Genomic DNA, 12,646 nt, shown 5'->3' on the forward strand with positions numbered 1-12,646 from the left:
CTTCTGAGAGGAGGCATTTGGGGCTGTCACTTTACCTATATTATTTCCATTTCTAAACATTTTGTTTTTTATTTCTTTATTATTTCCATTTTATGAAACCATATTTATGACCAAACAAAACTCAACCTAAGGTTAGATTCATTGATATAAAATATTCAGTGGTAAAAAAAAATGCTATTGAGACCTAGGTTAGGATTTAACATCTGGATCTGACATTATCATATCCAAAGCAAACAGTAGTTGCTCAATAAATAGTAGTCCAAAGGAAAAATCCATTTAACCACGGAAGGAAAGTCCACCACCACATATGTAACACTGTGCATTTATTTACAAAGAGGTTAAAGAAACACACAGATTCTGGCCCCCCTGTGCACTGGGGAGTCACCATCGTCATAATAAATACAGTAATTTAAAAAAAGAAAAGAAAAAATACTGGATTGGAACAACTGAGGGTCATCCTGGGCTTCCCCCACTCCCTCTCACAGGGGGTGCCACGAGATAGAAGCCATCTTCCTTCCCCTCTTCTACCTCCCAATCCTTCATATCTGTCCAGGGAGGGAGGTGAAAGAGTCTTTCTTTCCTGGTGTCACCAACTCCTACTTGACCCTCAAAACCCCAAAGTCAGTGCTCCTTCCCTTTCCAGGGCACTCTGCAAGCACCCTCTGGGTCAGCCACAAAGTCTCTGACCAGGGTGCTAAGGGGATATCCTAAGGGTTCAAGGACGTGGAGGGGGCACTTTGTGAATGTGAACGGGGGCCATAACTGGGCATGGAAACTAGGAATAAGAGGGTTCAGTGAGAGAAACGAAGAGGAAAAAACGGACTAACTGTCTAAACTAAAATGGGGAAATTCAAATTGAATTACCCCTTCTGTATACCATAGTACACCCATAGTACAGATGAAGAAAGTGAGGCCCACAGAAAGGGAACTTTCTAGCCCAAGGGCTGCAGAGTCCGCAGCTCAACTGGGTCAAATAGGGCTCCTCCCCAATTCCTCCCTGTGGTGGAGGAGGAGCCTTTTCAACCAAGACTGCAATGAATGGGGCAGTGAAGAAGGGTCTTTGGAAGCAGAGAGAATGGTGGTCTTTGGAAAGGAGGTGTAGAAGGGTCAGTGATTGGGGGTGTGGTGGTGCAGAGGCCATGAAGGGGGATCCCAAGCAAACCTCTAAACTCACACTGTAGTCATGACCTTGAGAGAACCCGAACGGAAACGCAGTATCTTCTTCTTGAGCGCGTGGGAAGCCTTGATCTTCACAAAGACTTTGGCGGGGCCCGCAGGCGCCCCTCCACCCGCCCCAGCCCCCGGTCCGGAGGCCGCGGTGGCTGCCACCAGCTGCTGCGGCCACACGAGGCCACCGCTGCCATCGGAGTCGCTGGATGCGGAGCTGAAGGCAGGCGACTCGCCCTCGCTGGCGCTCGATTCACTCTCCCCGTAGCCGCCTCCGCCAACGCCGCTTGCCGGGCCCCGGCGCCCCAGGGGCCCCAGGCGCCCGGCCGAACACTCCGAGTCGCTGCCCGCGCAGCCGTAGAGCAGACGGCGCTGAGGAGCTGACGGGGATGGGCCAGGACCCGGGCCTCGCGCGGCGGGGCCGCGGGGCCGGCCTCGGCGCCCATCGGCAGCGTCGATCTCGGCCGTGGAGCGCCAGCGGCGGCAGGACCCGGCGGCCTGAGCCGCGAGAGTGGGCGCTGGGCCACGGCGAGGCCGTGGCGGCCGAGGCTCTTCCCTTTCGGCTGTGGGGTACTTGGGGGGACCTGGAGGAACTGCGGCGGCGCGGCCCAAAAGGCTGGTCTCGGACTGGGAGCGCGCGGCCTTGCGAGCCCTGGGCGAGCCCCGGCGGCCCGAGGCCTCGGTCATGCGTCCGCGGCGGCCCGCGGCCCGGGGACGCTCCCGGGGTGGGGACTGCTCCACGCTGCGGCCCCGTGTCAGAGGGGGCGCTTTACGGCGCGCCGCGCGGCCAGGAAGGCCGCGGGTGGCGGCCTGCGCGCCCGGGATGTACTGTGCCTTCACCAGGCGGCCCTCCGCCGGGCTGTCGGGGGGCGAGGGGGCAGCGGGCGGGGCCACGGGCTCGGGGGTCGCCTCCGCCTCCCACGGCGAGGCCCAGGCGCGCCCCAACGGGGCCGGGCTGGCGGGACGGACCCCCGCGCGCTCCACCGGGGGCTCGGGCGCGGATCGCGCGCCTCCGGGGGGCGGGGACGCGTCGGGAGGCCGCTGGCGCACGCTGTTCTGGCGCCGCGGGCCCCCGTCCGCGCCCCCGGGACTGGTCCGGGGCTGGCCCGCCCCCCGGCGGCGGCGCCTGCGCAAGAGCGCCGAGATGTAGCCGTCCAGGGGCCGCCCCGCGCCCGCGGCGTCGGGCGAGTCCGGGGGAGGGCGGCCGCAGGGCCGTGGGCTGCGCAGCGCTACGGCGTGCAGGGGGCTGGGCGTCAGGAAGGGCCCCGCGCGGGCTCGTCGCTCCGCGGAGGAGCAGGCCTCCGGGCCCGCAGACCCCGCAGCCGTCGGGTAGGGCGCCGAGAAGGACCGCGGCACGGCTGCCCTAGCGCCCACTGCCTCGGGTGCGCTGGGACTGGCATCTCCTAGGGGAGGGAGGCAAAAAAGGAAGAGAGAGGAGAAGCTCTCAAAGCCCTTTCCCTATGAGCCGAGGAGGAGCAGTTTGCCTGCCGCCTGCCCTACTCTCCCACTCCCATTAGAAACGACAGTAACAACGAAGCACCTGCTCTCACCCCTTTCCACACATCAGGTTCATAACGAAGTCTTCACAGCGGCCTCCAAGGCCTTGCATGGTCCGTCCTGCCTCTGCGTGTCTGACCTCCAACTCCTCTGCACTTAGAGATCTCCGCCTCCTGGATGCACGGGGCCAGTCTCTGTACTGGCTGCTCCTGTTACCTAAACTACCCTTCCCTCAGGAGGTCTGCTTGACCCACTCCCGCTCTTACTTTAGGGCGCCACTCCAACGTCACAGCCTCAGTGATGCCGTCTCTGGTCATATTTTCTACAGTTGCATTTCCCTTCCCGGCTCCAAGAGACATGCTCTCATCCCCTTCCATAATTTTATTTTCATGGTACATGTCAATATCTAATATCCTAGGGACTTCCCTGGTGGTCCAGGGGTTAAGACTCCGTGCTTCCAATGCAGGGGGCATGGGTTCAGTCCCTGGTCGGGGAACTAAGATCTTAACATGGGACTTGACCATTAAATAAATGAAAAGTGAAAGTCATTCAGTCACGTGAGATTCTTTGTGACCCTATGGACTGTAGCCCGCCAGGCTCCTCCGTCCATGGGATTTCCCTGGCAAGAATACTGGAGTGGATTGCCATTTCCTTCTCCAGGGGATCTTCCTGACCCAGGGATCAAACCCGTGCCTCCTGCATTGCAGGTGGATTCTTTACTGTCTGAGCCACCACGGAGCTTATTAAATAAATAAATAAAACATCTAATATCTTAGATGTTTTACTTATTTATCTTGTATATTATCTATCTCTTTCACTCGAATGTCAGTTTCATGAAGACAGTGATTTCTTTACTGCTCTATTCCTCACCCCTATGATATGTGCCAGGAAGGCACATAGTAGACTCAGAAAGGTAGTTGAACAAATGAATAGCAGCAATTTCTGTTTACCGAATGGCTACCATGTGCCATGTTCCAATGTCTTTCGGCAGAGGCTCACTGAATAGTCAAAACTTCCCTGTGAAGTAGATGCTGTTATGAATCCTATTTTAATGGATGGAGAAATAACGCCCAGAAAGAAGGAATGTGCTCAAAATCACACAGAAAGGGACAGTTACAGCCAGACTTCAAATCCAGGTTGATCTGACTCAGATGCTTGTGATCAAAAGCCTGACTCTTGGGGGCCCAACCCTACCCACCTTACCTAGGGACTTGGGCCTCTCGCTGGCATAGATGCCCCGGGGTTCAGAGGGACCCAGGCGTCCATAGGAGCCAGAACCAGAGAAGCCACTGTCCCCACAGAAAGTAGAGGGTGGTGAGTCCGGGCCTCCCGTGGAGCTGGGGTCTTCATAGAAGCCTAGATTTCAAAGAGAAGGGGAGAAAACAATCAGGGGGGCCTGAACGGGGGACACGGGATGGAGGGGAGGCGATCAAGAGGCAGAGTAAGGAGCCTGAGAAACAGGAGACAGTGGGGTGGGGTGGCCCAGGCAGACCATACTACCTCTACCCATGCTTACCCGAGCTGCGTCCACTCTCCTGTTCCAAGCCCCCAGACTCCAGGCTCAGGTCTCCCAGCTGCTGGCCCAGGTCCCAGATGAGCCCAGGCAAGGCCTCCTAAGGAGGTAGGGAGAGCAACATGATCAGAAGACCCCCCAGTCCTCTGTCACCTGGTCTTCTATTCTAGCAGCTCATGGGCAGAGTTTCGCTTTGACAGTGAGGCTTGATTTCAAAAAGGTAAAAGCAGTACCCAACTTCCAGGATTCCTTTCTATATTTCTGTCTCTTCAACCCATTAGAAAGTCCTCCTGGTCATCTAACTCCAGTCCCTCATGCTGCAGTCACCTCATTCCCTCTTAAGTGTGAGTGATAAGGCTTCCGAAGGTCCCATCTCTTGTCCCTTCTCTACCAGCTGTTCCCTCCATCTGGAGCTCATGGCTCCTTAACCCCTATTAGAATGCTCTTTGAGCATAACTTCAGGTCTTCCTGCTGTAAAGGCAGGTCACTGCTAGAAGTTAGTGTTCAGGACCCAGCAGATCTCTCAGCCATTCATTCATCTGCCTTCTCCCAGACTTTGACTCTCTCTTCTCAGATGCTCCCACCTCCCCTCATGGCCCCCCCCTTTTTAATATTTATTTATTTATTTACTTGGCTGCTCCAGGTTGTAGTTGCAGCATGTGGGATCTAACTCACTGATCAGGGATCTAACCCGCCCCCCGCCCCCCGCATTGGGAGTGTTCAGAGTCCTAGCCACTGGACCGCCAGGGAAGTCCCCCCAATGCCCCTTATCACCAATGAAAAGTCCTTCTGCAATTCTTCCTTAAGTTTTTCTTGCTGCAGGCTGACTCTGTCCCTCATTTGGGTAAAACAGGCTGACCACGATTCATATAAATCTTTGCACCTCTCAGAAAGAATCCCCTCATGTCTACTGGAGGGCTTCCCTGGTGACTCAGTGGTAAAGAATCCACCTGCCAATGCAGGAAATTCAGGAGACGCAGGTTCGATCCCTGGGTTGGGAAGATCCCCTGAAGGAGGGCATGGCAACCCACTCCAGTATTCTTGCCTGGGAAATCCCATGGACAGAGAAGCCTGGTGGGCTACAGTCCATGGGGTCACAAAGAGTCAGACATGATTTAGCGACTGATCAACAACAACAAACGCTTACTGGAAAGCCCTTCTGTGAATCTAGCCTTAGTGGAACTACCATAGCAAACCCCAGGGGGTTCCATTGCCTCCAGCAGGGACCTCTCCTCCTCCTGCCCTAGCTCCATCCTCACCTAGAAGCCCTAGTGTCTGTCACAGCACCTCATCCCCATGGGAAATGTCGATGGAGTCTACCCTGGATCCTTTGTGCTGCAGGAAAAGACCGCCTCCTATCAGATGTGAATAAATGAAGGTGAAACCCTTTAAGGGGAGTGACTGGGACACGGTGGGGGCAGGGGCTGAAACAACACACATGGGGTCTCCAAGACACTAGGACTTAACCCCCTTTTGAAAAACAGGACTGGAGCCAGGAAGAGTCTCACAGGGATCTGGGTGAGGCCAGAGGTGGGGGCAGCCTCGGGCTGACGGTTGACCCTCAGACAAAAGCGGCTTGTCTGGACGGCAGGCAGGCAGCGGGAGGGAGGGAAGAGGGGAGGAGGGGCTGAGAGGGCAGCCGCCCAGGCTTGCCTATTTAGGGCAGAAAGACTGGCCGGCTCCCCCGCAGACAACCCCCCCTCCAACTTCCTATTCCTGTGGCTGCTCTCCTGGGCCCCGTCCTTACCCTTCCCCCCCCAGAAAAGAAGCCCCCATCTGGGCTTGTATCTGGGAGGAAAGTCAACAGATCGTTTCACTTTGAGCTCAGTGGACAGAGATGCTCAGAGTGGTGTCATCCTTGAGCAGATCCCAGGGATGCAGATGCATGATGCAGTGTCAGGGATGGCTAAAACACATCAAGGACCACCCCTATAATCCCACATCCTGTCCCACACTAATCATGTCCTTGCTCACTCCACTGTAGCCACACTGGCCTCCTGACTGTTCCCTGAACATACTAGGCATGCTCCTAACTCAGTAGGATGTTTCCCCAGCACACTCTCCTGGCTCCCTCCCTTGCTTCATTCAGATCCCTAACGTGTTCCCTTCTCTGATCACTCTTTCCAAAATAGCTCCCCATCGTTCTGCACCTGGGTTGCCCTGCCTTATCCCCCCCACTCCCTCCCCTGACAGAGCAGCAATGACCTCCTGACTTAAAATGATGTATCAGGCTGTCATTTGTTCATTGTCTTTCTCACCAGATCGTCAGTCCCAGCCCCAGAAGAGCAGAGATTCGGGTCTGTTCTGTATACTGCTGCACCATCCCTGTCACCCGCCCCCCAACGCAGTCCAGTGCCTATGATAGTTCCTGGCTCAAAGTAGGTGCCCAGGAAATGTTTGGGAAAGGAATGAATGAATACAGCAGAATACTATACAGCTGTTAAAATGGAATGAGACAATTTCTATATAATAGAACCATCATCAAGACCTATTGTGGAGTGAAAAAAGGAAAATGCAGAGGGACTTCCCTGGTGGTCCAGTGGTTAAGATCCACCAGGCAGGAGACGTGGGTTTGATCCCTAGTTGGGGAACTAAGATCCCAAATGCCCCGAGGCAACTAAGCCCACACTCCACAGCTAGAGAAGCCTATGCATTGCAACAGACAGCCCAAGTGCCATAACGCAGAGCTAGCACAGCCAAAGGAAAAAAAAAAAAAAGGCAGAATGTATAGTATAAGGATGAGTCAGAACTACTACCTGGGGGTTGTGTTAAAAGCTAAGTTACTGGGTCTGACCCCCCATAGCTTCTGATTCCAGGTAGGAGCCTAAGAAATTGAATTTCTAACAAGTTCCTGGGTAATGCTACTAGTCCATCAGGCCACACTTTAAGAACCACTGCCATAGTCTCTGATACCTCACCCAAGAAACTGGAATTTGAAAAAAGCAAAGCAAACTCAAAGCAAACTCTACGTATTTTGGAATGTAGGTTGTTTTTGTGCATAGATGCAGAATTCACACCAGGGTGACAATGAAGATCACAGGCAAGAGGGTGGATTTTAGGGAGTCAAGGGAGGGATGAGGGGACTGGATGGTAGGATGAAGTGTTTATGGAGGCGCAGCTGGGAGCCGAATTGCCAGGGTTCAAGTTCAACTCACAGCCACTTGCCAGCTGTATGACCTTGAGCTGGTTTCTGGGCCTCAGTTTCCTCATCTGTAACATGGGCATCATTTGATTCCAATGGGTTTTTGTAAGGATTAAACAAATTTAAACAGCAGTTCCTTTTAAGCAAGCACTAAATAAATACTGACTTTTATTATTACATGAAAGCCATGAATTTCTAATAGGGAAAATATAAAATCATGCTTTACTGGTGTAATTAGAAATAAATGAAAAAAGATTTTTTTCCCCAGTAAATTCTGCAGGTCCAATTTCAGTTCTTCCACTGCAGGGAAGAGCAGGAGTAAGGAAGATAAATAGAAGGGGCCTCTTCCTCCCCAGTGCCTGGACCCTACAACACCCCCCTATTTGCAAGTCTGACCTCATTTCTTCATCCTCCCAGCTGCAAGGAGATGAATCTTTAAAAGACCAGAAGGTCCTTGGCCTGAATCTGGCTCTCTGCCTATTCACAGTGCCCCTTATGGTTTTTTTTTTTTTTGCAATCCCGTTTGCAAGTGGGCCTGAGGCTGCCCACTTCAGGCAGGTTTAAGATGAATGTGGTTTGGACCTCTGGAGACCCCTTTGCCCAAACTTTCCCAGACCTTTATTGCCCCCACTCACATGCCCCTGGTCTGTGTCCAATTCCCTTGATCTCTGTTAGGAAGTCCTTCTGCAAGTCTAACTTGAGTCCTTCTTGCTGGAAGGGGACCATTTCCTTGGCGGGAGAGAACAGTACTCCTGCCCCATTGAGGATTCTTGCCTCTTTTCTCTGAGGTTCCCCCTAATCTTTCCCTGCATCCCTATCTTTCCTACTAGAAATGAATCAATTCTGGCCTCAATCAATTCTTGTTTCAAAGGGAGTGTATCCCTGGGTGGTGGGGTGGAGGAGTTGAAGGGGTGAGCATCACACAACAGAGGTTCAGGGATCAGAGGAGGCCCCCACCCCCTCTTTGGAAGGACCCAGGAACCCCCAACACCAGAGGAGTTTATATTTAGCGCTTCTCTGCTCCTCCCTCAGTGGCGCTGTCTCCCTCCCGTTGCCTGCCACCGCCTCCTCCCTGATGCAGGGACGGAGCTCTGCTTGGAGATTGTTGGGGGTGGGGGGGGGGGAGTACTGATGGGTGGGAGTAGAGAGAGGGGCAGAAAAGGGGGAGACTGAGGCAGAGAGAGGTAGAGGATGAGGGGCAGGGAGGCAGGACACAGCTGGCCCATCCCCATGCCTTCTGCCTCTCTTTGGAGGGATGGGAGGTGCCTTCCCAAGCCCAGCCAGCTTAGGGTGGGGTGAGCTGGTGAGGGCCCCCACAACGCGCGGCTCTAACTTTGGGAGGGGGTGGGGCCTCCCACAGCTGTTTCTGTTTCCACAGAAGAATGTGCAGGGTCCCTCTCCTGACGGGGGTGGGGGGAGGGGCTGGCCGTCCTGCCCCAGAGTCTGGCTTCACTTTACCCCCACCTTCCCGCCATTCCCCATCCGAGGAGGGGGCAGTCGAGGTCAGTAGCAGGGAGAGCCCCCTCCCCCTGCTACCTCGGCTCAGGTTTCCCCAAACGGGAAGCTCTGACCACACACAGGCTTGGGGATGGGATCAGCAAGTGGAGCTGGGGTCTGGGGCCTGGCAGGCTGGGGGGAGGGGGAGAGAGAGACAGGGATGTGGGGCAGGAAGAAATGCAAGAAAGGACGACCAAGGGAGACAGAGAGACAGAGGACTGAGAAGGCAGAGAGACAGGCACAGAAAGTCACAGAGATGTGTCAGGAGGGAAAAGAGTGCAAGAAACCCAGGAGAATTAAGGAATAACAAAGAGAGGCAGAGAGGGGTGATGCTCCCTAAGTCATTCTGGACACCTTGCCTCATCTTTCACCATCAAGCACCCAGGGTGTCTAGAAGTCAGACTCCCATGCTGCTTCAATTTGCCACCACTTGGGTTAAGCAGGGCTGTGACCAGGTAGCAAAGGAGGGAAAGTGTCACCAGAGAGTCGAGATCACCGGGGGATCCTAAGGGACTGTGAACTTCCTCTCGGCAGCAATCCCTCCCTCAGGAGACTCGAGGATCCCCTCCCCCCTCCCCGCCCCCTCCGTAGATCTCCAAGCGCACCAGGACTTAGGAGACGGGGGGAGGGGGGGTAGATAGGGAGGCCAGGAGAGGGTCATGTTTGGATCCGGCTGTGTGACCTTGGGTGAGTCGTTTGCCCTCTCTGAGTCTCAGGTTTTTTCCTCTATGAAATGGGTACTATCATCCCCTTATCCCCCAAGCTGCAAAAAGACAACGCCTGCCAAATACTCAGCGCGGGCCTTACACGTACTTGGCGCCCAGATGGGTTTTCTTTGGGGAAGGGGTGTAGGAAATGCGGGCCTGTGCATCACACGAGGGTCCGGCAGAGGCGATGCAGCCCCCTTTCCCAGTTTGGGGGCGGGGAGGCCTGATCCCGCCCGCCGCCCAGACTATCCAGCCCCACCCCCCTCTTCTTTTCCCCTCCTCCCTCCCCCACCCGGACGGGTGTCTGAGCATCCAACCGAGACAGACAGACAGACACAGACGAGGGCACAGGGACGGAAGGACAGGTGGCCCCTCACCAGCTGCTCTTCCAGGGCCGCTGCGGCCCGGCGCGCCGCCGCCGCATCTTCGTCCTCGTCGGCGTCCTCCTCGTCCTCGGCCTCGGCGCCCCCCATTCCGGGCTGGGCCAGCCGCAGCGCCTGCTGCACGCGGTACTCCTGCCTCTCCCGGAGCCAGTGTAACTCGCAGAGCCCGGCCAGGCTGCCCTCTAGCCAGCCCCGCAGCCGACCCCGCTCGGGGCTCACCGGGAACGAGAAGGCCCGGATCATGGCTGCGGCCCCCCGCCCCAGACCGGCCGGGCCCCGCGGCCACCCCTCTCCCGGTCCCACCTCCCCGCCCCAACAGCCCGCCTGCCAGCCCGCCCGCTGGCCCGGCTGTCACCGTCTCATCTGCATAGGCGCCCGCCCATTGGGCCGCCCACCCGCACCTTATCTGCATGGCCACGCCCCCGGCGACAGAGCAACCCCGGCTTATTGGCTGGTACCCTTCCTTACGAAGATTCTCTGCTGTGCACCCTCCAAAGCGACGCATGCTCGCAGCTGCCTACTCGATCGGCTTACGGCCCTCCTCGCCACGCCCCCCTTCTCACCGCCCTTTGGGCCCTGGCCACGCCCCCCACGCGTCACAATGAAACAAGTCCTCCCTTGCCCGGATGTCATTGGTCCTGGTCTCTCCCATCCCGCAGCTGGTTCCGCCCCCTTGCGGGAGAGCTCTGGCTGCCATTGGACTGTCCCGCGAGAAGGGCAGGGGTGATCTATAAATAGAGAATGGGTCCATGTGACATTTTGGCAGCTGCTCCTCTCTCCCCACCTCTCCTAACCTTCAGCTTCTGAAGCGGCGCGCGGGGCGGAAAGGATTTGAGAGTCTAGTGCTGATTTTGCCTCCTCTTCCAGGAAGCCTTCCCAGATATTCAGCTGTAATACGAGAGGGCCAGGCCAACTGAGACGACATCCACCCATAAAATTGTGCTTCTAAGCGAGGCCAGCTTCACGGGCATATGACCCGCTTAGGAGGGCCCCGAGTTTGGTTTAATACTCTGCTGTTACTGTCTTGAAATTCTTATTTTTTGGAAAAGGGCCTTGCATTTTCATTTTGCACTAGGCCTTTCAAATTCGGTAGCCAGTCTTAACGTCTAAGAGTCTAAGATCGGTCGTGTTCCAAATTCGGGAATTATTAAGACCCTGGGCCGAACAGAATCTAAGTGTCTTTTATCTCCCAGATGCTGTGAAGCTTTGCGCTCACCATTCAACGATTCCAGGGGCCTTTGTACTACGTTCTAAGAGGCTTTGTTCTCCCCCTTCTAAGATGCTCTGTTCTCAACGCTCTACAGTTCATAAGAGTCTGAGCCTGACATTCGTTTGCAAGGTTCCCTCCTCCCTCCCCTGGCTCCTTGAACAGGGCTGGTGCCCCCTCAGGCGGCCAGCCTGTGTCACTACGCTGAGTGTGCGTGCCTACTACCTTCAAGATCTAGCTCCAAAATTTATACCCATTTCTCAGACAGACTTTGACTCCCTAAAAACCAGGACCCAGAAGATCGTGCAAGATCCTCCCTCCTTTAATGATCCCGGGTTACCTTCTGGTCCTGGACTGGAGAGACAATGTTAGAGATTGCGAGCAAAGACTCCAGAACTAGACTGCCTGGGGTGAGCCCTAACTCTGCCACTTTCTAGCTGTGTGACCTTGGAAAACATGCTTGCCCTCTCTGTGCCCCACTTTCCTTAGCTGTCTTATCGGGGCTGTAATACTGGCTACTGCATTGAGTTGTTATGAGGATTAAGGGAGATGTTTGTCAAGTGCTTGGCGCACTTCCATTATAAAGAGCCACAGAAGGGTCTGATAAATAAGTTAAAAATAATCTTGTGAGTCCGACGGAGAAAAAAATGAGTCTGAATTTTAGTAGAGATAAACTTTATTCAATCCTCCTCTTGTTTAAGACAGATGTAGACTGTCATTTATTGTTGTTGTTGTTCAGTCACTAAGTCATGTTTGACTCTTTGCAACCCCATGGATTGTAGCCCACCAGGCTCATCTGTCCATGGAATTTCCCAGGCAAGAATGCTGGAGTGGGTTGCCATTTCCTTAAGTTACATTAATTTACCAACAGTGGGGAGATGATCAGGTTGATGAAAGGGGATATGGAAAGCTCGCTCTCAGACAAGATTTTCTTGGCAGTAAGTGTGTGGGGTGATGTCAGGATTGGTTTTCATCCCTGCTGTTTGTGCAAGACCAGTGGAACCATTTTCTGTGTAAAATGTTGGATCTGGAGCTGACTTAGGGTTCTGGTCACCAGCCATTTGAAGATAAGTATTCCTAGGAAGATAAATAAAAAGAGAATTGCTCATGATCCAATTAGGGAGTAAAACCAAAGATTTGAGACAAGAGTGCAGCCAGCTGAGAAGGTTCCAAGTAGGAGATGAAGAGAGATCCTTAGTAGGTGGAGTCAGAAGAGTGGTAGAAATTTTGTGGATTTCCTTGTTGGCCTTTGGATGGTGGTGATGATGATGTCTGCAGAGTTCCTGGGAATGAACATACCGCACATGACTCCTGATCTATAGATGATAGGGTAGGGGGAGCTTCCTGTGCAGATGGAGCACTGAGCTGGGAAGGGTCTTGAAAGGGAGCATGGAAGGAGGGCATGGCAACCGAGTCTAGTATTCTTTCCAGGATAATCCCACGGACAGAGGAGCCTGGTAGGCTGTAGTCCATGGGGTCGCAAAGAATCAGACACCACTCAGCAACTGGGCACGCGCGCACACAGACACCCAT

General features: G+C 54.6%; 1 protein-coding gene across 1 annotated transcript; it reads right to left on the reverse strand.

The window, feature by feature from the left end:
- Positions 1–306: 306 nt before the first annotated feature.
- On the reverse strand, positions 307–10,210 carry DACT3 (dishevelled binding antagonist of beta catenin 3). Its single transcript, XM_065926360.1, has 4 exons — positions 9,901–10,210; positions 4,181–4,277; positions 3,868–4,020; positions 307–2,570 (listed from the first exon to the last, which is right to left on the reverse strand). Exons 1-4 carry the CDS (start codon positions 10,147–10,149, stop codon positions 1,171–1,173), a joined length of 1,899 nt encoding a protein of 632 aa, XP_065782432.1. The 5' UTR covers positions 10,150–10,210; the 3' UTR covers positions 307–1,170.
- Positions 10,211–12,646: the final 2,436 nt, after the last annotated feature.

This window comes from Muntiacus reevesi, chromosome 2 (genome assembly GCF_963930625.1).
Source record: "Muntiacus reevesi chromosome 2, mMunRee1.1, whole genome shotgun sequence".
Classification (NCBI taxonomy): Eukaryota; Metazoa; Chordata; class Mammalia; order Artiodactyla; family Cervidae; genus Muntiacus; species Muntiacus reevesi.